Here is a 25,589-nt window from a genome sequence, read left to right on the forward strand (position 1 = left end):
GCATTTTTAAACTCAGGACAAAGATTTACAGGAATGTAATGCAGTCATGTCAACATAGAGCATAATATAAACATCTTATAAAATTCATGCCATTAAGTTTTGATTCTATGTTTATTTTATTTTTCAAATCTATATTAAAATCTATATTAAACTTACGCACCAGAACCAGCAGATTCAGGGACAGCTTTTTTCCATCCACCATCACACTACTGAACTCTACACTACACCGCTAGATCACTACAAAACAAAACACAAAACAAATCACTGTATATAACCTCTGTACTATTCATGTACATATTTCATTGTATATTTTTTTTTACTCCTCAGTACATCTGCACTATTTTATCGATATGTATCTTTATATCATTACTGTACATTCTGCCCAACATTTCATTCATTTATGTGTATATAACGTATGTATGTATGTATGCATTCTATATTCATATATAGTAGACTGTTTATTCAGCTTGCTAACTCCTTAAATGCCATAACCTTGTAATCTTGTAACCTTTCACTTCTGCACATTCCTCTTCGACCGCTTCATTTTGCACTTTTGGTAGATGCCAAACTGCATTTCGTTGCTGTGTACCTGTAAAATGCAATGACAATAAAGTTCTATCTATCTATCTATCTATCTATCTATCTATCTATCTATCTATCTATCTATCTATCTATCTATCTATCTATCTATCTATCTATCTATCTATCTATCTATCTATCTATCTAAAGTTGTTCTCCTTTGGGTGTCTTTTGAGCTACTCAGTTATGCAATCTTAGGCAAGCATGTATGTATGGTCAGTGGTGGACAGCCACAAATAATTATTTTAAACTTTCATTACTGTATTAAAGAACATTTTTCTTTATTTTCATGTTTGGAAACTTTTACTTCACTGCTTTTTAATGCATAATGTCTCACTTTTTAATCATGCAAGAAAAACCATGGTGTTCCTCACCACTTTGACATGATAAAATATGTTAAATGAAGGTTTGGGGTAAAGGTACTCTTGGGGGAAACACTGACTTGTATAAACTATTCAAATATAGTTATTGATCAGAACTTTGATATTGATACCTAAGTGCATCTAAAAGCAAGTACTTTTACTCATCTGCGTTTTGACATCACTGCACTGCCTTCCAGTCCGTTTCAGAGTTAAAGGTTTTTTCTGATTTTTGAGTTAGTCTATAAAGCTTTAAATAATTCAGCTTCCAAATAGCTTGTTGACTTATGACAGCTCATGGACAGAGTACAGGAACAGACATGATCAAGTTTTTGCTGTGGCTGCTCAAATACTGTGGAATAATTTGCCTTTTAATCAAATCTGGCTACTTTAACATCTTTGTTAAAAACTTTTTTTTTTATTTGACTTTTAATTCCTAAAAAATCTTACGTTTCAGGGGGGTTCGTGTTTCTTGATTGATACTTGGTTTTGAATGCTCTATTTGTTTTACTTAGTACTTTTGTTGTAAAACAAAACAAACGTATAGGCTTGTTATAAAAGATGCAATAAGTAAGCTAAAGGTGCTAAAATAAACTACTGATTTATGATTGATTGACGTAATAGAAGTACTTGTACTTCACTGGAGTATTGATTTTTTTTTTCCACATACAGGAACCGTGTACTCTATTCACTAGTTTGTAAGAATAATTAGTTGTGTGCAGCGCCATCTAGCGGCAACATGTGAGCATTTATGTTGTTTTCATATTCTACCACTGGAGGTCGCGGCACTCAATAAATACATAATAGGTGATAAATCCGGTTTGATCCTCGGCTAAAAAAGGACTCCGCAGTGCTCCGGCATCAGCAGTGTCAGTAGTCGGAGGTCGTTCCCACTGGAGACATGGTGATCAGCGCGGCTTTTGGATGGACCCCATAACCAGAGATCGATACGCGAAGCAGAGCGGAGAAACAAGCGTGTAGGACGGATCCGACGTGGTTTTGGGCATGCGGGAGGACACAGGAATCAGATCAGACTCCAACATCCGATTGTACACGTGATTAACCCGATCTAACATTCAGGCAACTAGTTAATGATTAATCCGACTGTCAACAAAGAAGGATTTTTTTTTTTTTTTTACTGCTCGCGTGCTGAGGGTCTTTAAAATCTTGCTCAAGTCTCGGTAGGTCACAACAAAAGGAGGCAGTGATCTAGTTAGCTTAGCTTCCTGCCATCTGGAAAGCTAGTGCATGCAAACCGAGGGAGCCAGTGGAATCTACTGAGATGCACAAGAAACCCTGAACCCAGGAAAACACCTAACAAAACATCATTCCTCCTGGATGACAACACGAGGGTCTGGATTTCTCCACCAATGAGCCTGGAGATCAGCCGGCGCGTGCCGTGTGTGTGTGTGTGCAGATCGCAGACATTGTTACATCCGGTCTTCAGTCTTTTGCATTGCTAAAAGAAACCTTCTGAAGCTGTTTGAACATTGCATTTGGTTTCCGTTTGCCCGAAAATGGCCGCCGTGGTAAATTATTCGCCCCCGTGGTGGGTCAACCTGCTGCACCGTCTTCCTCACGTCAACCTGCGCTTCGAGCAGATCAGCAGTGACTTTCAGCCAGATGATTCCTCATACCAGCAGGTAAGATCTGCTGGACACACTGGAGTCAGTGCTGCAAGATGCATCTTCTGCTTTTTTTTTTTTTGGGGGGGGGGAGTCATTTTCCATGTCCTCTGAGAGGGTGATGTCATCAGTTACTGCAATGCATGCAAACTAATCCCCCTGCTACTCAGTCTGTATCTTGTATCCAGGGTATGTCCACTATACATCTAAAAGCCTGTAGAGACCTGGTCATCGTGCCGACCTGAGCTGTTTCGAGACGCTTTCCTAGGAAGGCTTTCCACCAGATTTTGGAGTGAGGCTGAGGGAGATTTCAGCCACCAGAGATATGACGCTGATGTTGGATGAGGAGGTCTGGGTTGTGGTCAGGGTTTATCCAGTTTCTTCCCAAAAGTGGTCAGTGGAGTTAGGGTCAGGGCTCTGTGCAGGACATTCGAGTTCTTTTACGCCAACTTTTACACATCATGTCTTCATCTACAGGAGTGTTGTCATGTGCTAATTTAAGTGTTTCAGGAAGAGGTAGGTCTTCAGTCGTCGCTTGAAGACAATCAGGGACTCCGCTGTATGGACATCCAGGGGAAGTTCATTCCACCACCTTGGTGCCAGAACAGAGAAGAGCCTTGAAGTGTACTTACCTCTCATTCTGAGAGAAGGTGGTACCAGTCGAGCAGTGCTGGAGGATTTGGGTGTGATGGAGATCAAGTGTCCCCCAGTCTTAATCCATATAGTGTATTGACATTAGTCTTGCTTAGTTGCCAAGTCAAATCCGTTGGTAAACGTGTAACGCAATCGGATTAAAAAAGTCTGCATGTAAACACCTTGATCCAATTGCATTGAGATTATTTTGAAGGTGGTTAGACACGAAATAATGCAGTAAATAGGGGATCACTTGAATCAGGCTGTTTTCTCAATCAGATTAAAAATATCCTGCACACATTCAGTGTGGTGGTCTCTGTTTTTCTGTGGTGAGTAAAAACCTCAGTAAGCGTCCTATTCAAAGTTCTTGTGGTGGTGGTGGTGGATCTAGATACCATCAAAGGAACATTACCTGACCACGTTCACATACTCATTCACACTAAAGGGCAATTTTAACACACAATTTCAATGATCAGGAGTTGAAGGAGTACATTTTGTGTAGAGAAGACCCAGTTTTCAGGGGGAAAAGGTTTCTTGCTGTTCTCCACTGTTGTTGCTTCTGCATTTCCAACTCATCAAAAACATCAGTGTAGTTTATTAATTTAGAGCAGAACCGAAAATCATTATAATGAGGCCCGTAACTGTAAAAATTGTGCTTAAAAAAAAAAAAAGCAGCTTCATGAGCTTTAATGGATTGAATAAACTACATTCTTTCATGAATGCATCCATGTTTTTTCTTTCTCTACTTTATCCAATTTTTTTTTGCACATCAAAAAGGTGAGAAATGACAAAACTCGCAAACTTGGAAATTACCACTTACACGGCGCAATGAACGCGGCATTAGTTATTTACAAGAGAATTCTGACTGGAACCTTGAATAAGACCAACTATTATTGCAAAATATTATATTTGCGAGCTTTTGGCCTATAAACAATGGGTAAAAATGCATTAACGATAAAAAATCTGTGGCGCTTTTGTCACCACTATGCGTTTTCACTCTGTAGTCACTTCATACCGGTTTTGTTTGTTTTGCTGTGGCCATGTCAGTGGCAGGTCATTTGTTCTGTAATAACTTTGGGAAATAAGAATAAAGTGTGTTCCAGCAGCGGCAGTCAATCCATTTTGCTTTTATTGCCACTGTTTTATTATTAAAAATTTTTTTTATAACTACAGTGTCGTCATTTGGTGAGATGATGAAATTAATCTAGGATGAATTTTTGCCATAATCATGTTCTAATGCACGCTTACTACTGAATGTTTAAGTCTGCTCAAGTCCAGATCGATTCCACAATCGATTTTTTTCTGTCTGCTTTGAGTCTTGGGAGTTATTAGGAGCATTATGTAGCTTACTCATGTTTTACTACCTATATTTAAAATGCTTTGTTTTTATGACATGGTTTGTATTTTATTAATTTAACTGTAATAAACAATTCAGTAAAAAGCTTTTAGTTTAATAAAATAAAAAAAAATCAGCTTTTAGATCGATTTAAATGACACCATTCCAAAAACAAATTTGGTTTTCTGGCACTGTATATTTTTGGCCGCTTTAGTTCGCTTCGATCGCTCATGTCACTTCCTGTCTCGATATTCAATGCTGCAGTTGGGAAGCAAATTGCTTTTACATATTATATTGTTGGGGTACCACCTACTTCTGCTTGGAAAGTTTCAGAAAGTCCGAAAAGTGTTTTGCTTTTTTTTTTTATGTGAGATTCAGGCTGACAAACTACACCCTTATCAGCTGACAAAACAAAGTGGTGCCTGAATAAACACCAAGTGTCCTAAACAGGCCAGGAGGCATGCTGGGTAAGTGACAGATGTAAATGTGAGTGTTGGTCTGTCCTCCCATTTGTCCAGTTGAAGACTTGAACAAATGCACTGTTGTTCTAGGATTAGTTTTCAATGTTGTATGGAATTTTATAATCTCTTGTCTTATTCTTTTAGTTGTTTTTTTTCCCCTTAAAAAAGGGATCACGGAAGGGGGGGGCTGAAATAAAAAAGAGGATGTAAGAATGAGTGTGCGCACAGTGTACAACTGAACAAACATCATTGTTCATCTTTAAGTACTTATATGCATCCTTCTTATAGAACAATGCTGCATTTGACTTTGGAATTGTGGAGATCTGAACTCGAGAGTCAATCAGACTTTGTTTAACTGTACAGCACTTTTGTGTACAACCTTTTGTGGAGTTGAAAGGAGCTTCAAGAAAAAAGAGTTGGAGAGAATGTCAGTTAATTGTATTTAAAAATAAAAAAATAGAAGAGATGATCAAACAGCTGAAGACCAAATGGAGAGAAAGAATTAAATGACAGTCCATTCAGCATGATTGGAAAGCCGGAGTGATGAGATGAGCCTCTTGACTTGACTTGATGAGCCTGGTTTAAAAAACTCTACTTCTCTAAAACGCTAAAAACATCATGCTAGGTGGCAGTAGGTTTAAGGCCGGCCATACAGAAATCCTGCTCACTTTTGAAATGATAGAATGAGGAACTAATAATGCACTGGTTTGCAGTGGGAAAGGTTAGATCCGATTGACTCAGGGAGGAAAATTGCACTTCTCAAAGTTTGTCTTTTGTTAGTGACAATCCAGTCGGCTGTGTCGAGTGACGTGTAGCTACCACTAAAAACAATGACATGTAGAGTCATTGATGTTAGAAGCATACATGTTGATCAATCTAAAGGATGTATGCATTCATAGATATTATCCATAGTATAATTATTTATATGTAAGAAATGCTTGTGTTTTACTGTTTCTTTTATGAGCAGCCATTTTGATTTGATTTGTCATCACTTCCTGAATTTGGAGTAGAGGATCCTAATCGAACACGTGTGAATAGACCCCCCCCTCTTGTCACGGCTGAGTATATGTCTGCATGCCTTATGTTTTTTTAGGCCATGATGCGTCACTCGTATTCTGGGCATTTGCCTTCATTCAGCATTAACACAGTCAGTTACTCATACGCTGAGTACGTTTGCACTATTTTGATCGTGGCGTATGGTACTAAAATGACTCGTTTTCTTTTTAAGAGATATGACAAAGTAAAAAACAGTGCTAAGCGTGTTGCTTGCTTACAAATCCAATAACAAAAAAGAGACTGTGTGGCCTGCGCTAGTGTAAATGCATAGCTACTTTGATTTAGATTTGCTGTCCTCCATTAGCATTCGTAGTTTAAACTTATCTGGCGTGTGTACCACAAAGCACATCAGAGGCTGGGGGGGAAGGGAGGACCGGCCTTTCTTCCACAGCATGCCACTCCTGCATCAGCTCAGATCTAACCCTCAACCACATCAAGTTAATCCTTTTTTCCTCAGAATGGTTATCTAGACGCTCTTAAGTATGAACTTTGTCCTACTTTCCGTTTCGACGCAAACAAAAAAGAAATGGATGAGAAACGTAGTTCTGAGACTGAATGAAAGAACATAGTGGCAGCCGTGACTTCGAGTGTACGGCTATAGATTTGTGTTCATTATTAATAACTTTGCATCAATATTAAATTTTGGATCACGAAGATGATGAGATTTAAGGTATTCTCTTTGTTTAGACTTAAAGTTGATTTACACTGAGTACGTTATTGAAGCAGTTATTTAAGGGGAGAAATACTTTATATGAACATAAATATTGGAACGCATATCTTTTCTAGCCATATGGGGTTCTTTTCCAAATCGTTCCAAATCAGTGTGTGGGATGTCTTTATTTGCCATGCACTTGAACTAGGAGACCCAAACCTGTTTCAGCATGACGATGATCCACAGGCCTCCTCATCCTACATGATTTTACTAACACCCTTGTGGCTGAATGAACACACATCTTCACACTTCACAATTTAGTGGATCATCTTCCCAGACAAGCAGAGGGTATTATAACAGCAAATGGGGACAACCTGCCAAATTGGTATGTGCTTTTCAACATCCTATCTTATTGTTAGTTGTCCTCAAACATTTGTCCATATTGTGTGGATTATAGATAAATAAAGAAGTAAAAATTGACTCACAAATAAGTGAGTATTTGTTTAGTTTGTATGCTGGACATGATATTTTTCCTGCACAACAGCAACATGGCAATGATTTCCTATTTTAATTTATTAATCTCACTTTTTTAAAACGGCCTAATTTTGTGTGAATATTTTCGCCACGCAATTATTTACATTTGATCTTTTTTTTTTTTTTCTCCAGATTTTCAGTTTCTTAGTAACATGACAAGCTGCAGGGTTTTTATGTCTTATTAACTTCAAGAAAGAAAGAAAACGTGCTCCTGGTGACTACTGAATATAACAGCTAGAACAATAACTAATACGAAATAGCTCCAGTGTTGGGAATGTTGATTGCATTCAAAACTCCTTTGATAATCACTAAATATGCAACCCTTTTTTTCAATCCATTTGTTAGGTATAGCAAGACAAGGTTTTAATCGAAGATGAATAATAAACAAACTAGAAGTGGGTTATTTTAAAGATTTGAGGTATACTTAACCACACCAAGCATTTTTAGTTTATCGTAACAGTCAAACAGGAAAGTCTTTAGGGAAGAGAAATTACACTTTCCAAATTTTTGTTAAAATGATAAGCTGTGTTTTTTTTCTGATAGAGTGATGGTGAGTGAGAGTGATTGCGAGAGAAAGAAAGCAGAGATTCAGATATCAGTGGAATCTTCCTTATCAATACTATAACAAATGATATCAGGAACTAATATGTTGACTATTAAACCTCAAAATGTGTGATGTGATAATTATTAATAAATTATATTTTGTAATCAGTTGGAAATCTGTCTTATAAGCAGAAAAATCCAGACTGTGCTGTTATATGAAAATAATGCACTCCCCTATTTAGAATCAGAATCATGTTTATTGGTCAAGCGTGTTAACAGACGCAAGGAATTTGGTTCCAGATGTTGATGACTCTCAAAATACAGACATAAATAACACTATACATTTAGCTTAGAATATACAGACAAAACGAGTATTGATAGAACACAATATACAGAGTATATGACGGATCAGTAACGTACATAAAGTGTGAGAGTGCATGGTAGAGCAAATAGCAGTATTGTGTGTCACGTAAGATAGAGGTTACTTTGATTTTGTACAATATACAGCAGCAATAGTGTGTGTAACAAATGGGGATGAAGTGATGAGTGACTGTTCTGATACACATCATGTTGCATGTCACCCCAGTATGTGTTATTGTAGCCTGTTATTTCTTACATAGTCAGCACTTTCTGTTGAAAAAGTCTGTTGTTTTGACAGTCATTGTGAATATGATGTCATTGCACACGTCACAATTTGAAACGGCTGCTTAACGTTTAGATGTAAGGCATTGGCCAAACGTCTGAATTCTTATTTTATATAACCAAGCAGCTGTGGCGGCTTAGTGGTGCTGGGATTTAAATTCACAAATTTCCGATCAGAAGTGTAACATCTTAACCACAGTTAAAATGTGTCATATCAACAATAAAAAATAAAACAATTTTAAAAAGTGTTTTTAAATCTTGAATTAAATTTCATTAAGCATAGACTCTATCTTAATAACCCAAAGTAAAGGGACACGAGCAAAAGTAGATTAATAATGAATCTGTTTTGTGCATGGATATGCTTCTAAACCAATTTTCTCATTCAAACAACACATCAGTACTTCTGCATGTTCTTTAGAAGAACATTAAAAGCTGACACATTAAAAGCTGACACCCTGACAGAGTGCAGGCAGGGTGGAGTGGGTGGAGTGGGTGGAGAAGAGTGGATGGAGTGATTTGTGATAGAAGAGTATCTGCAAGAGTGGAAGGGAAAGTTTATAGGACTGTGGTGAGACCTGCGATGTTGTATGGTTTAGAGACAGTGGCATTGAGTAAAAGACAGGCGGTGGAGCTGGAGGTAGCAGAGTTGAAGATGTTGAGGTTTTCGTTGAGAGTAACGACGATGGACTGGATTAGAAATGATTTTATTGGAGGGACAGCGCATGTAGGACGTTTTGGAGACAAGGTGAGGGAGGCGAGATTAAGATGGTTTGGACATGTGCAGAGGAGGGACATGGGGTGTATCAATAGGAGAATGCTGAGGATGTAGCCACCAGGAAGGAGAAAAAGAGGAAGACCAAGGAGAAGGTTTATGTATGTGGTAAGGGAAGACATGCAGGTGGTTGGTTTAAAAGAGGCAGATGTAGAGGACGGGGGGTATGGAGACGAATGATCCATTGTGGCGACCCTTAATGGGAGAAGCCGAAAAAAGAAGAAGATTAAAAGTTGACCAGTCCAGTTTTTGTAGTTTGTAAACTGTGTTAATGACCACAATCTGCAAAACCATCCTAACTGTGTGGATCAAAGTGTTTGTACGAAAATTATCCTAGGAATAAACAGACGTTTGGTAAATGTTTACTGTCCCACTTTCTCATGTCTGTAATTACACCCACCAATTTTGTCCCCATATGTGGTTCTGTTTGCATTAGTTCAGCGCTCATCTGATCTTTTGATGTGTGATTACACGAGTTTCATTTTTTGCATATACATGTATTTTGCATTTATTTAGTATGTATTTGGGTACATAGAACTGAAATATAAACAGTGCCTGTCAAGAGTTTGGAAACACCTAGTATTTTATTGTTTTCCTTCTGTTTATATATTTAACAAACTATGTATTTGAATAGTATGGAGAGTTACTTTGACCAAACAAGTATATAATTGCACAGACTTTATTTTCATTGCAAAAAGATTCCTGTTGCATGAATAACAGGTTTATACACTCTTTGCATCCAGACAGTCAGTTCTCATTCTTAAACATTCAGCTAAAATACTTTGCCATGTCTTCTGTAAAAACTTTCCAAAGTAAAGTTCTGTAAAACTTTTTTTTCTGACCTTGTGATCCAGTTCATCGCAGAGCAGTTCAATAGGATTTGGTTGAGGTGACTGGGCAGGCCATTCCTTGATGGATAAGACTCCAGCTGACTGTTTGCTCTCTGAATATAACTTCCAGAGCTTAAACATATACTGCGGGTGGCTGTCTTGTTGTATAGTAAGGTTTGTTCCAATTAGCAACAGTCCAGACTGAATTGCGTGGCGTAAAATTATGGAATGGTAGCCATGTTTGTTCAGTAGTTATTTCCACCAAGAATGAGCCTCCAACCTTCCCTTTCCACCTTCATGTTTGACTGTGGGACTGAGGCCGTCTGGAAAATAACATTATGCAACGCTAACTGTACAAATACTTTTCAGAGACGCTTGTTCTTATGTCAGTACATAGTAAGTAAGAAAATATTGGAGCTAAAATTGCATAAATAATAATGGACAAAAAATGTATCATATGATAGTTGGTTTAAGGAATCGCTCGGGTCGATGATTTGGAATTTTTTGCTTTACCATGTCAGTGGCTATTTTGCATAAATGTTGAGAGACTCACCTCATGACATCATGATTTGTCTCTTGAAACTTGTATAGGTAATGGACATAAAAAATGAATAGTCGTCTCTACCATTTGACTAGTAATCTTTTGTTACTAAATCATACTTCTCATGCCATTAAAAAGATCCTTTTTATGCTTAGCAAAGCAAGACACTTTTTTGCACTGATTACTATGCTGTTTTTTTTTAGCTGTCTGACCTGTAAAGCCTCAGGTACTTTCCACAAGTTAAGGTTGGCATGTGCTTTCCTTACTGCACACCATCAGTGCTCTAAAACACTGCTCTCCCCGTAATGCTATCTCTCCTTTCAAAGCATGTAATAGGCACCTTTCCAAGTGAACAGCACTACTTTCCTGTTGGAGCTGAAACCATACATGTTTTTCCACTCCCGCACCCACTCCCTATACTCACTGTGGGGGAGCTGGCGCTACTCTGTGACAGCTCCAGGCTCGGTGTTTTGCACTGGAGTCCCAAGGCACAAAGTGCTTCTGAAGCAAAGGGGGTTCAGAAGAGGACCTGGGGCCTCATTGTGGACGTACTGTTGTATGCCAGAGAAGTTTCTAAAATGTTTCTAGGCAACAAAAATGTTGCTTTTTTTTTTAGCTGTATTTTGTGCACTTGAATTAGCATATAGCGCATATATACACCTAGTTGTTCAATGTTTTTTGTTTTAATGTAAGAAGTTTTCAAATAAAGTACATTTTAGAAATCTAATATACTTAACTAATATACATTAATCACTTAAATATATTGTATTTCAGTATTGTGAAAAAAATCTATATCATTTTATTTGAATAGTACTTTTATATAAAGGACATAATCGCAAATAGATTAAAGAATTAGATTTCAAATAACTTTTTTCCATTTATGAATCAGTCCATTCAAGTTTATCTCTAATCAGCAAGCCAGTGGTGAAAGGGGCAAGGAAAAACTCTCTGAGATGGTATAAGGAAGAAACCTTGAGAGGAACCAGACTCAAAGGGAAATCCAGGTAACTTGTCGCAGATTCTTTGGTAGGTAAGATGCACGCACTAACTACGTACTGTCCCCCAGAGACCCAGATGATCGTAATGTTTTTTATTTTATTTGTAATGTTGGACACATTTAACAAGTGAAGGAAACAGGAATCCATGAATCTATATGTACGCATTTGTCTTTTTAGCATTAAACAGGAAATAAAGCTAGGTATTTGGCACTAAATATGCAGTATCAAAAGTAAAGAAACCATTCATTTGGTTTAAGCAAAAGGTTTGAATAAGTTCTTTGCCATTTGCATAGAATAAAAAATTTAATAAAATACAGATTCAGATGTTGCTTTGTCAGTTGCCTCTGTTAAGGAAATCAAAGACAACAAATAGCAGCAGCAGCATGTGACTAGTAAATTATGTTATTCAAAATCGATTTGACTTTCGCTAAGAACCCAGACTTTATCTAAGAACAAACCATGAAACAAAAGATAATGTGTGTATGGGCTTGAAAGATGATTTGAGCTGTTCCAGTGCGTCACTCATGGGAATGCCGTTTGAGATGCATAAACCAAAAGCTTGGCTGTTGCTAATCTGTTCTGTCAGTTTGTTGGCGTGGCGAGGCTGACGAGGCGGTCTCGTCGTCGAGCCAGACAGGAAACACAAGCTGTTTCTCTCAGCAGAATACTTCAAATAAATCGTCACATGACTCCCTTAGCATTGGATTACACTAGAGAATTTCAAAGGTGCTGCTGGTTGAGAATGCCTTCTTTAATGGCCACAATTTATTAGCTAAGGGGGGTTTATTAGCCTCAGTAAAATTTAAACAGGTCAACCGTGTTAGAGATTTCTAAGATGTTTTGCATCATCATTTGTGCACGTGTGTGGTCAGGTGTACTCCCGTCGCTTTCAAAGGCTTAAAAAAAATGTAAAAAAAATAAAATCTCAAACTGTTAGGTTAAACACAACTTTTATACATAAATGCATTTTTGAAACCCAATAAATCAGAGGAAATTGAACGGATACTCAAGTAGAAAGGGTTGGATCCTTTTTTGGATCCTTAGAGTTTGTTTATACTGACCAAACAAAGTGATGGAAATTTTTGAATAAACTTTTCCCAAAACTTTTTAGTAAAAGGATTCATAATAAAATTCAAGTTCATAAAATCAAAGGCCAGCCAAAAATTTAGCTTTGGAAAAATCATGCGTCTTTCCCACACATAATACGAAACTGCAAGGGATTTGCGTTTGGTTTATTGTGGATTTTCGAGCAGGATTTGCAGAATATAAAGTCTATCTTTGCTTTGGAGTCTTTGGAAAATTGACTGAATTTCATTCACTGAATGAAATTTGTTCATTGTTGGTCTCCTTTTTCACACAATGACAAAATGGAACCGAAGAGATGATGTTCACTGCTTTAAAGGCTTCTGTGAAACATTAAAACCAGCTTCTCATGATGGCCTGCAACTCTACATTAAAGGTAAAGTTGTGTCTGGTTAATGTATTAAGTGAGAAGTAGTTTGCATGAAGCCAAAGGAATTTTCATTTTTCCAGTCATTTGGTGAAAGATGCTAGTGGAAGATGAGGACGTCACATGCAGTCTGTGAAGTCCTCAGTCAGCATGTTTTATACTTCCCATTAATGAACAGTGTCTTTCCACACAAGATAAGGTTCAGCCATTTTTATTTTCCACTGCATGTCAGCAATTCCACAGACCTGAAGATTTTCAAGTTTGTTCGCTGTTGCATATTTTTTATATTTATTTTTGTCATACAATGTGAAGTGACCATTTTTGTTTTCTGAGCTGCTCTGTTTTAGGTTTTAGGTAGTTTCACCCATTTGGCACCATTGTGTGCTACCTTGCTGAGATTAGGTCTAGAAAGGTCACTGAGTTTACTTTATTCAATCGTGCAGTTCAATTCAATCAGTCTAAACTATTCGAGTCGAGTTACAGGAACTCAATTGTATTTGTAACTGAAAATGAAGATCGAACTCAGTTTGCCTTTACACAAATGAAACTTGCAGTGTAAATATAATAAAGTATAAAATATATATAATTGATAATCTATTTCAATTAAGATAAAAATTTATATTTCTATTTGCAAATGTAAAGTTCGGATAATACATTTCTTTTGCAAATACAGTTTCAGTTTTTGCTATTTTATAAAGGTTTTATTCTAGGCACCATTTTGTTCTTGTATCAGCCCCAGATACTACAAATCGGATCGCTACTATCTGTGCTCAGCTAAACGTGCAAGAGTTACAAGCAGCATTTGTGCCTTTAAACATGAGAGAGCTCACATCCACAAATCTGTTGGCCTTTTCTCTCTGTAGGCATGTTATTTTTAGGAGAAGCTGTGCTGTTGGGGACCACATTCTGAATGAGGAAGGAGTAGGCCTATTAAGATAATCTTCACGAGATTACCGCTGTTTAGTGGAGCTGGGTCTGGGACGCTTCCCGTCTTTAAACAGTGAACCACAGAAAAAAGAGGGAGATGTGGCAGGATTGTAATCTTGCTAATTGCCACAAAGTCTCTCTTCTATAATCATGGAAATAAAAAAAAAATAAAAAAAGGGGGGGGGGTCTTTTGTTCAAAGTAGTCATTTCTAACTACTAATTATATAGTAGTGGATATCATTTAGTACACTACACTACTAAATTGTTTGGTTATGCTGTGCATCAAAAATGCCTATATTTCCTGTAACCTAGGGGTCCTGGTACCAGGCTGTGGACAAGTACCAGGTCATGGATCATTTGCTCCGGGCTGCACAGAAAGAATAAAAACTCTTACTGTTTTATTTTATTTCCATTTTATAGACTTCCGGGATACAAGAACAATGTAGTGGTTCAATGGTTATGGCTCTGGGTTACTTCAGAATTTCGAAAGTTCATGTTTAAACTGAGCTGCCACTGTTTGGTCCTTGAAGGCCCTTACATCTTTCTGCTCCAGGGGCATTGTATCATCTCTGCCCCACACTTTGACCTCAACTTCCTAACAAGCTGGGAATTATTATTTTTTTTAAGCATTTTTCTTTGGGGTATCAATAAAGTTTAATACCTATGCACCTAAACAGACTCTTTGTTCATATTGTGTTCAAAATATCAATTATGGAATATTAAGGTCATACTGATATGTTTGAATGCCTCCTGAAACCAAAGCACAGTTGTACCTTTTGTATATTGTTGTATATTCAGCAAAACCAGATGATTGCAGTATTGCACATGTAGATGCTAGCTGCTAACAATGTAGACTAAATATCAGAAATTCCAACTTGGTAAACTTTTAGGGTTGAGAATCTGCTTATTTTTGTCTAAAGTATCAAAAATAGACACTGAATGTTTACATTTCAGTGACTGTTAGTAATAAAATATTTAGGTTTGTGCTTTTAGGTACCAATTTTTCATACCCAGGACTGATTTTCAGTATCTGAGATATTTACATCATTTTCATACTTCATTTAAAACTAACTTGCATTTAGCTAATTGATTCTGAAGGCCTAGTTAATAACGGTATGCATGCCAGCAATGCAGTTCTGACGGGATCTATTACTCTTTAAACACAGATGAATCATATTCTAAGTGCCTGCTGGCTCTTCTCCCAGGAATAACCTTTCATTGTCCTTCCTCTTACAGCCTTCTCACAATGAGTCTGACTAGCATGTGTTTAAGAACCACCTGAATTAATTTATGTAAATTCTACCAAATTTTATTTTAGTCTAGGTTTTAAGTGTTGCAGTAAAGTTCAGTGCAATTGTGTAATGAAATGGTATGGCATTAAGAATATCTTCAAGTACAATGTGAAACGAAACATTCCCACATCTAGTTGTAATCACATTTTTATTTAAAATGGTTAAATGAGATATAACCGATACATTCTTATAATCAACCATGGCTAGTAGGGATGCAAATAGCAGTTTCTTTATTTTCAATGCTATGGATCCTACACCTTTCTGGAGCTGGACCCCCATTCTTCCAACAGAGCTTATTACCGCCAATATTGTTTATGTGCTGAATTGGTTGAAGATTTAAGGACTCTGACAGTGATGGTCGTGGCAGTGGCATAACCTTTTCCTACCCATTCATGTGAATGGAGGCAGGTTCATCCTGAAAGTAACAACTCTTATTAGGATAGAAAGGTTTTCTTTTGTTTTGAAGGTGATCAGTCAGACTAACTTGGTATTGATTTTTAATGACTTTTTTTAAACAGAGGAGACAAGACTTTCACCTCTTCGGTCATAACTTTTTCTGTAGCTGTTGATGGTTGCTTCTTGATGTCCTGTCTTGTCCTGCTCAGACATTCAGTCACCAGAGCAGCTCTTTATTTCCTGACTTATCCCACAGTTGGACATGGATGACTAGAATTAAACATGCTTTCAACTACAGTTGTCAACCCTCTATACCCATGTGTTTTAGTTGGCAAACCCAGTCACAATCAGATTTCCTTTCCTTTGTCCATGGCAGGCTCATAACCTTCAGCTGCATGTTACCATGTCAAATTAACTGCTAATCTGATGGGTAAAGGTGATCTCTGTTTACCTGGACTTCTAGGTGTGCCTGGTACATTTTATCAGGATGGCAGGCATAATGTATGAAATCAGAAGTGGTCAGTGGAGATGGTCAAAATGCCATTTAGAGGGTTTCCTTGGCTAATTTAAACAAATAAGGCGACATTAGCTGTGTCAACTTTGATGTCATCAATAAAACTTCATGCAGGTTTGAAGGAAATGGCATCAAATTTTTTTATCTCCCGGACTAATATGGCTTGCTGAATGGGTGGAAGAGGAATCGAACGCATGTAGAAAAGCCAGTGAGCATTAAGACAAGAAAGCAGCAGGTGCTTCAATATGACCAGGCCCTGCCACAACAGGAACTTGGACCTCTACAGGATGTCCTATGGTGTAGGATGGAGGAAAGGAACACAGAGTTTTGTCAAAGATATAGATTTACAAGGTATTCATGCAACATTGAAACTTGCCACAAATAGTTGTTTAAAGATAAGGGTTTAAAGTACTGTATTTTTGTCACAGAAAAGTTTTAACTCCTCCACATTTAAGTGCTACTGTTGAAAAATCTGTATCTGTTCGAATGCTGTATATTTTTCACTATCTAGTGCATGAAGGCAAAGGGCACATTTAGATCCATGTTTAGCATTCTCCACTGGGAACTGAGCTGAATTCTTGTTTAAGAATGATTTGTATGTCTTTCTTTAAATACTCTAGAAATCCGATAATGCATTTTTTCCCCCCTCAAATCCTTTCTCATAAAAGGATGAGATGGAGCACAAACCACATTCCATTTCACCACAATCATATCCGTTGACCTTTCTGGTAATTGCAGTGTATTTAAAAATGAAGTCAAATCTTTCTTTTGCATTAACCAAGACGGTTTGTGATACACATCTATGAAAGAATGTACCTGACACCGCTAAGCCCAAGGGAGGGCTTATTGAGTTATACGATTGCATTAGCTGTTTGTTTATTTGATTCAGCTTATAGGTGGATGTGGGGTGACTTGATTAACTCCTCAGCAGGATACTTTATCTCTGCTTAATCATCTTGGTTTCACTTTGAAAACACAGGCGACCACAGATCTTCATTTCGCTCTCTGCGAGTGATATGAACCCCAAGGCTTGTTTTTGCTTGTTCACTCCTAAGGTTCTGCAGTCTGGCACATTCAAGCAGATATGCCTGTGCATATAGTTGCTTCTGGTCTCTTAATGACAGATTGGCACCAGTTGAAAGGGACAAGGATGAGACTATGGTTTTGTGAGACTTGAAAACCTCACATGACTACAGAAGTTCTATGGGTGTGAGATAAACAGATCTGACTTAAAGCCAAGTCTGTTCTCTCTACACCATGCTGTGCGGTGACTGTGGGCTTCATTTATAAACAATGGTCTTTTAAAGAATTTGTGGCTTTCAGTATTAAGGTGCTAGAATGATTGGAATAATTACTCATTATGTGCAGTGATAAGAATTATTCATACCACTTACAACAGTCAACAACTAATTACTAGGTTGTAATTACAGAACTATTTATTTAGTTTTAGACTAAATGGCACATGAAAATGTTAAGATTAGCGTGGGTTATGGTGTTGGTGGCCAACTAAACTCTAGTGCACTTACCCAAACTTTGGTTTCAACAAACTGAAATTCTAGATCGATAGAAGACAAATCAAGTACAATCTTTATGGTTCTGTATTTCAATTCAAAAGGCTTCTTCAGTCTTGCATGTCAGCATCCTTGTTTTTTTGGATGATTAGTAAAACAAAAAGTGCCTAAAATTGAATATGTGCTTCTGTGGAAGGACGTTGCTTCAATAAGACTTTAAGATCAAGTGTCCTCAGTGTTACACAATGGTTACGCAAGACATCACGAAAGGGCACATTTGATGAGTAATGCTTTGTTTTAGGTAAAATGTCAAAAGGCAGAAATAGAACTTACAAGTCATTCCTGGGTTGCCAGATCTTTGTGACAAGAGCAGCTCACTTCTAGTACGAATGTGCATGTTTTTTTTAATTGTTCTAGACAAAGTATATAGACTTTTATTTAAGCATCTTAATTACATGCAGACTTAATTTTAATGGATTATATGAGACCTTTATAGTTCGATATAGTCAGTATTTAATGTAAGTGCAAATTTGCTGAAGTTTTCTTTGCCAGTGTTTTGGGGAATTTGCAAACCGATTGAATGAAGATCTGACAGATTGTGCAAAAACATGGTCTATAATCCAGAAATAAGCAATGCATTCATACAATCCTATTTGTGTTAGGCACTTTACTCATTCTTCCATCTGTTTGCTCTGCTACGTCAGACTGTTCAGCACATTCATAGATCAACCCATGTAAGATCTTAGGCTAATCTGTTTGCTACATTTCTTCTGTTGTCCTACAGTCCATTCTGCTGCTTGGAGCGGTCGCACTAGCCTGCCTGGCACTGGACCTTCTCTTCCTCCTCTTTTACTCCTTCTGGCTTTGCTGTTGCCGCAAGAAGAGCAGCGAGCAGCCTAACGCTGACTGCTGCTGCACAGCCTGGTGTGTCATCATCGCCACCCTCGTGTGCAGGTGAGTTACTCCCAGCATGTACTGCTCCCTTTTCCTTTACAGTGTAAATTAACCACTGATAACTGACTGTGAACATGCAGCGCATTAGTAAGGTGTAGACTGCCATCAGCAACCAGAGCAGTTTTAGTGTCCCTAGGCATTGATTTTTTAACTTTCTAGAAGCATGATGGTAAATCTTGAAGCAAGAGATTCTCTAGAACCAGAGGTAAAAATGGTTTGATCATAAACTAAAAATGACCAGAATATATTTGCATTTGTCTTTTATTTTGGCACTACAATTTTAAATATATATATATATATATATATATATATGAGTGAAGGGCAGAGCTCTGTTTTAAAAAGGAGAGATAAGCCAAAATTTGGGATTTAAAAAAGCAAAAAAAAACCTGAAAGACAACAGTACTCTGTCGACTGCTGGTGAGAGTAAGGCATCTCACAAGGCAGAAGAATTGTACATCCTGGCACCGTCCCAACGTGTCGGGCGAAAATTAACATGCCAATATCTTTACAATTTTCTTCATATCATTATTGTAAGATTGTAACAACCGGAAGTTGGACCATCGTAACTTTGGGACCACCCATACATACAAATACAAAGTAACTAACCTCTATGTAGTTGACTGTACGTTCTGACAGTTTAGTCAAACACTGATTTCACAATTAAATCACTGTTCCAGTTAAAATGCTAACCAGTGTTTAATTTTTTACTGATTTTTCTTGTATCAAAATCAGTGTCACCAAGGTCTTGAATTTTTTATTTATTTAAATTTTTGTATTTTTTTTGTTTTAATACGTGATCCAGATTAAGAATGGAAATTAGGAAGTTGCTTCATGTTGTCATTCCTTCCACTCACCTGGAAGCATCTTCACTCCTCAGTTATTATTTGTGTATTTTGTTTGTGATTTTGGATTATTTTCGTCTCGGTCTTTGAATCTGTGCACTTTTGAACTTTTTATGCTATACGCTGACTATTTCAGCTGCGACTGCCTTCCTCACAGTGCCCTGGCTCCAAGTATCATCTGTAGATTAATGGGCCGTATCAGAAGCAGATCTCTTTTTATGGCTGTTAAGGCAGCAGTAACTTTCATTTTAGTTCTTTGCTCTTTGCTCCCCTGGCATTTGAATTATGTTCTCCACTAAAACAACTAACAGGAGCGAGAAAGATGGAGATACCCGACGGGTTTATTTTAAAGTGCTTGTCAGTTTTTATGACCTCTTCACACAATGCATTTTGGATATCGGGATATTGTACAAAAGTCGAACGAAACGTAATAACATTAATCTAACTTTTTGCATGAAATGCATTTTACATACTTCACAATGGCTGTTTATTACCTCAGCTTAAAGAAAAGCATTGCACTACTTGCTGGTTATTCACTCCTTCCCTACTGATAACAAAACCTGTTGGGTTTATTGGGGCATAAAATCGGTATATTGGTGGCAGTGCATTGTGGGGAAGACGGCAGCATTTTATTTCTTTACAGAAGGTGCTTGCAGGTTCCTTTGCTTCAGTGGTGGTAGGAAAATGGAAAAATATTTTTAGCTCTAATTCCAGCGTTGTGTACTCGAGTGCACGAAAGAGGGCAGCTTTGCCCATTACTAAGTGAACACCTGAGCACCAGCAGGAATTTTTTAATATCGTCATATAAATAGCATGTCAAAAAAAGAGTTTTATTCTGAGTAGTGATTAATTCATTAACCCCTCAAAGATCGTTAACATCAGATGTATTGAAAATAGTAAAGCAGTGCTTTCTAGACCTGGGTGATAGCATGATATTATTGGATATTGACGATGATTGACACCTGACTCAGTGTTGATTATTGACTCCATTCTACTCCCCAAAATGCAGCATGGTTGATTATTGCCTATTGTGTGTAGTGTCTGTATTGTTGTATTTTTGTAGCTGTTCGCACTTGTTTCCTTCATTTCTATTACAAGTTTTTACACCATATATATATATATATATATATATATATATATATATATATATATATATATATATATATATATATATATATATATAATATTGGATTGTTATTTATATAATTTATATTTTTTCTTTTTTTTTTTTACTTCGAATCTTTGGAATCTCTAGTCTGAAATCTCTTATCTGAAACTTTTAGGCTTTTTAAAATATAATAATTAAGCATTTTTAATATAACAATTTAACCCAAACCTCAATAACTAAAAAATCCTATGTCAGCTTGTACCTTATGTGTTGTCCACACATGCATTAAAATCTTGACTCAGTGGGTCCATGAATTTTATTTTTAAAGGGTCTTAGCACAAAAATGTTTGAGGACCACTGTAATAATAAAGGTCTCTGACTAAAACACCAGAACATAGACAGCTATGTAGTTTTTGATCTAAATATGCACTGAATCAACAACAATTCTTGTTCTGGTCACTGCACATCTTGAGCATATTTAAATAGTACGGTTTGGCTGCATTACGTAATCGAGTGCGGCTGAATGATTTGTGTGTTTGAAAGTGAAACCATAGAAACTGAATGCGCCTGGAAAGAACAATAGTGATTATTCCACACTGAAAACAGTTCTGCTGCTGTTGGATTGTGATCTTCGCTTTGATGCCAGGTGGTTTGTTTGTTTTTTATGGTATGTTGTATGTGATAAGCTGTGTGTTCATAGAGACACACAGCTACCACTGTTCTCTTCAGTCAGTGCTTCTTCCTTTAAACTTCTCATTGTAATTCAATGTATTTATGCATTTAATCAAAGAACATTAGTAATGTGCTTTGTCATGGTCCCCAAGTCCAGAGAGGAACAAAGTGATGGTGGGAAATCGGTGGGAAAATCAGCCGCTAGCTATTGTCCTGTCTCGCATCCTGCCGCAATAAAGCCTGTTGCCATGGCGATGTCTCCATTCAATGTTTAGGACGCTTAGCTCCTTTCATTATATCAGCAGGGTTGATCTTATTCACATGGTTGAGCCACATTGGGTAAAAGTTTAATTGAAGTTGCATGCCAGGCACATTCTATATATATATATTAAATATATAAAAATATTTTTATTATATTATTTATGTTTTGAAACAGCTGCTAATTATGCTATTCACTAAACTGAAGCATTAACCAATTTGAGCCTTTTTACACTTTAAAATCACCAGCAAACCCACCAGGCAACTGAAAGTATCAATGTGACTACCTAAGAGTATGGAAGCTAAAAAAGCTAATGGGCATAAATATATATTCTGTAAAATAAGCCAGAAATTCTTGAACATTCCTAGAAGAGATGGCTTTAAGATAGCTGTGGTTCTCTTTCATGTCCTGTTGGTGTTTATTATATTTGCACAAAATATTTCTTATATAATTATATAAGTTTTGCACTTGCCTGTTTTATAAATTTTTGGTGTCTGTTCAAGTTAATTAAATGTTCCTTGGTACCCAGGATATACTGTATGATCTAATTTGTCCACTCTTGCAAATGTATACTGATGGTCCCCGAGTTATGATTGTTTGACTTACGATTTCGAGCTTATGATGATGAGATCGATACGACAAAATTGTAAAAATATTTAAAATACGTTTTATTTGTTCTATAGATGTAGCCCAAACCAATATTCTGTTTACCATTTGTAGAATAATTTCAGAATCTAGTCTTTATAATGTTTGCTGATGTTGCCTTAGTAGCTAACATGCTAACTTGACCAAAATTCTTACAATATTTACAAGTGTTCCAAATCTTTAATGCTAGCATTCACTTTTATAAATGTTCTAGCCTGACATGATTTAAAAGAAATGTATACATGTATATGACTTGTTGATGGAGAAGTATAGAGAAGGACAGAAGGAGCTGCATTGTGTATTTGTGGATTTAGAGAAAGCGTACGATAGGGTGCCGAGAGAGGAGTTGTGGTATTGTATGAGTAAGTCAGGTGTGTCAGAGAAGTATGTGAGGGTGGTGCAGGACATGTATGAGGACAGTGTGACGGCAGTAAAGTGTGCAGTAGGTACGACAGACTGGTTCAGGGTGAAGGTTGGACTGCATCAAGGATCGGCCCTGAGCCCTTTCCTGTTTGCAGTGGTGATGGACAGGTTGACGGACGAGGTCAGACAGGAGTCTCCCTGGACTATGATGTTTGCAGATGATATTGTGATTTGTGGTGAGAGTAGAGAGCAGGTTGAGAAGAGCCTGGAGAGGTGGAGATATGCGCTGGAGAGAAGGGGAATGAAAGTCAGTAGGAGTAAGACAGAGTACATGTGTGTGAATGAGAGGGAGGGCAGTGGAGTGATGCGGTTGCAGGGAGAAGAGGTGGAGAAGGTGGAGGAGTTCAGGTACCTGGGGTCAACAGTGCAAAGTAATGGAGAGTGTGTTAGGGAAGTAAAGAAAAGAGTGCAGGCAGGGTGGAGTGGGTGGAGAAGAGTGACAGGAGTGATTTGTGATAGAAGAGTATCTGCAAGAATGAAAGGGAAAGTTTATAGGACTGTGGTGAGACCTGCGATGTTGTATGGATTAGAGACAGTGGCATTGAGTAAAAGACAGGAGGTGGAGCTGGAGGTAGCAGAGCTGAAGATGTTAAGGTTTTCGTTGGGAGTGACGAGGATGGACAAGATTAGAAATGAGTTTATTAGAGGGACAGCACATGTAGGATGTTTTGGTGACAAGGTGAGGGAGGCGAGATTGAGATGGTTTGGACATGTGCAGAGAAGGGACATGAATTATATTGGTAGAAAAATGCTGAAGATGGAGCCACCAGGTAGAAGGAAAAGAGGAAGGCCAAGGAGGAGGTTCATGGATGTGGTGAGGGAAGACATGCAGGTAGTTGGTGTAAAAGAGGCAGATATAGAGGACAGGGTGGTATGGAGACGGATGATCCGCTGTGGCGACCCCTAATGGGAGCAGCCGAAAGAAGAAGAAGAAGAAGAAGTATACATGTATATGACTGAATTTGAATAATCTGTATATGACTCAATAATTGACAGCAAACATTGTGAGCGTTTTTGAGTTTTTTCTGGAAACTGGAAGGATTTTTATAGGTACTATGAATAAATAAATGTTTACCAGTTTTTCTATTGTCTACTGTTGTCTTACCTCTTGCTATCTTGACTGGATATTTTTATTTTTTACCTAAATGACCTGTTTGTTGTTCCTCTTGTTGTCTATGTGCCCGTATGAAAGTGTGTGCATGTGCGGTTTGGTGAGATGAATAAATGCACTGCTAGTGAATGGCACCTAGAGATTTTAATGAGAAGGAGAGATAATGAAACACTGTGATTGAGAGTGTGTTTATGAGGAAGAACTTGCTGGGTCTGCTGTGTGTCTTCATGTGCTTCTCTCTGCATGGCTGATTAGCTCAGCTGTCAGGCGGCGCGGCAGGTGAGGACTTTATGAACACTGTGAATTACGCTCTGTCTTCCAGCCACTAAATTCAGCATTCAGCAGCACAGCCAATGTTTCCGGCCTCAGATAAAGCCTCCTCAGTGCACTAGAGATAAGTCAGGGGACAAGAGGGCTTCTGTAACACCATGTCATGTATTTAGGGTTTCATCGCGATTACTTTTAAAGTTATCTGTATGCAGTGATCATGCATTTCTTAGTCAGCTGTGATTGCTGTCCGTGAAATAAAGTGCATTATCACTTAGACGTCACCAGACCGTGATTAACCATCGACTGCTGGTGTTCTGTTGTGTTTTGTTGAAGTGTGTGAGTATCTGAGCAGTAATATGGCCTCTTGATCTCTTCGTAAATGATGGCACTTGAGCCTCCAGAGTACCAGGATGACTAACGACAGTAGAGCCTGCACTTCATCATCAGATTTTATCTTCAGGAGTTAGTAAGAAGTATATCTTATTCTCCCTGTCACAATCTCTCACATACTCACTTTCTCTATCTTTTTCTTTCTTTCTCTGACATATTTATTCTCTTCATTTTTATGCTTATATTTGCCCTTTTATGGTTTTTTCCTATTTTATTCTCTCGCTCTGGCTGGCTGCATTTGAGAGACTGTGCATGTTCAGGCAACATCCCTTTAACTGACACTGTCTTGGGAAACAGAACAAGCCAGTATTTTTTGTAAATAACATTATTCCAAGCAGGCCAAAATTGCTTGTTTTTTTGCAGAGTATCCCTTTAAGTTTTTGTGTGGTTTTTTTGTTTTGTTTTGTTTTTTACTTTTTGTGACATCACAACTGCTATTAATCCACTTTATTTTAGTTTGAACTATTGGTCTAATGCCACTAATGTCCACGTACTTCGATAAACTAGGCCGTTTTCAAAACCTTTAATCACAATCATTTTTATTATTAGACCAAAAATGACCATGTGCCTAACATCCATTATTTAAAAAGGAAATAATTATGTGAGGTGCTTATTTTTAAGTACCAACGTGCTGATTTGGCTACTCCTAAGCTACTGTTATTTCTCATGTTTCGGTTTTGCTTTTCCAGCCTAATAATGGTTTCCTTTGCATAGACAATTCTTTGGACCGCATAATGAGTTCTTATTAACAGATTCCATATACAAATTAAACAATTCTCCAGAATCAACTCCAGAACTTTTTATTCCTCTTCATTTGTTTTAAAATAAGGAGGAAACTGTAATGCCTGGAGATGAAGGCCTGCAAAGTAACTGCCTGTCTGTTGAGTCTCCAACAACTTCTGAGTCTGTGAAAATAAAAAAGGAAAAAAAATAGACTAATTTCTCAATTTAAAAAAAGCGAAAATTGCAATAATATTTCTTAAATCCCTTGAATGCAGTCTAAAAGACTTCATCTCAATCACGTATTAATTTTTTCATTACTAATTCATTATGTTGTACAATAGTCCATACATTAAAATGCAGCTCTACATCACTGACTAGCCTCTTTTATTGGATATTTTGATTTAAATAATTATTTTCGGATTAACAAGATTTAAGTGTAAAGTCTTTTTATTTATTTTTCGTCCTTTTTTTTTATTCAAGAAGTATCAGTGGATTTGTCTGGGAGAGAGCACAGAACATGGTCTTCAACAGCAAGTAGTGT

General features: G+C 37.4%; 1 protein-coding gene across 2 annotated transcripts in view; it reads left to right on the top strand.

The window, feature by feature from the left end:
- The first annotated feature begins 1,709 nt into the window (after positions 1 to 1,709).
- ttyh3a (tweety family member 3a) overlaps positions 1,710 to 25,589 on the top strand; it is a 50,961-nt gene continuing 27,081 nt past the window's right edge. Inside the window, exons 1-2 of one of the 2 annotated variants that reach the window (XM_083524500.1) lie at positions 1,710 to 2,581; positions 18,436 to 18,605. In XM_083524500.1, coding sequence (XP_083380626.1) covers positions 2,456 to 2,581; positions 18,436 to 18,605 — 296 coding nt within the window. In that variant the 5' untranslated portion in view covers positions 1,710 to 2,455. The remainder of the gene's footprint in view (positions 2,582 to 18,435; positions 18,606 to 25,589) is intronic. The other variant, XM_083524499.1, reaches the window with a different exon arrangement.

This window comes from Silurus aristotelis (assembly GCF_946808225.1).
Source record: "Silurus aristotelis genome assembly, chromosome: 21".
Taxonomy (NCBI): domain Eukaryota; kingdom Metazoa; phylum Chordata; class Actinopteri; order Siluriformes; family Siluridae; genus Silurus; species Silurus aristotelis.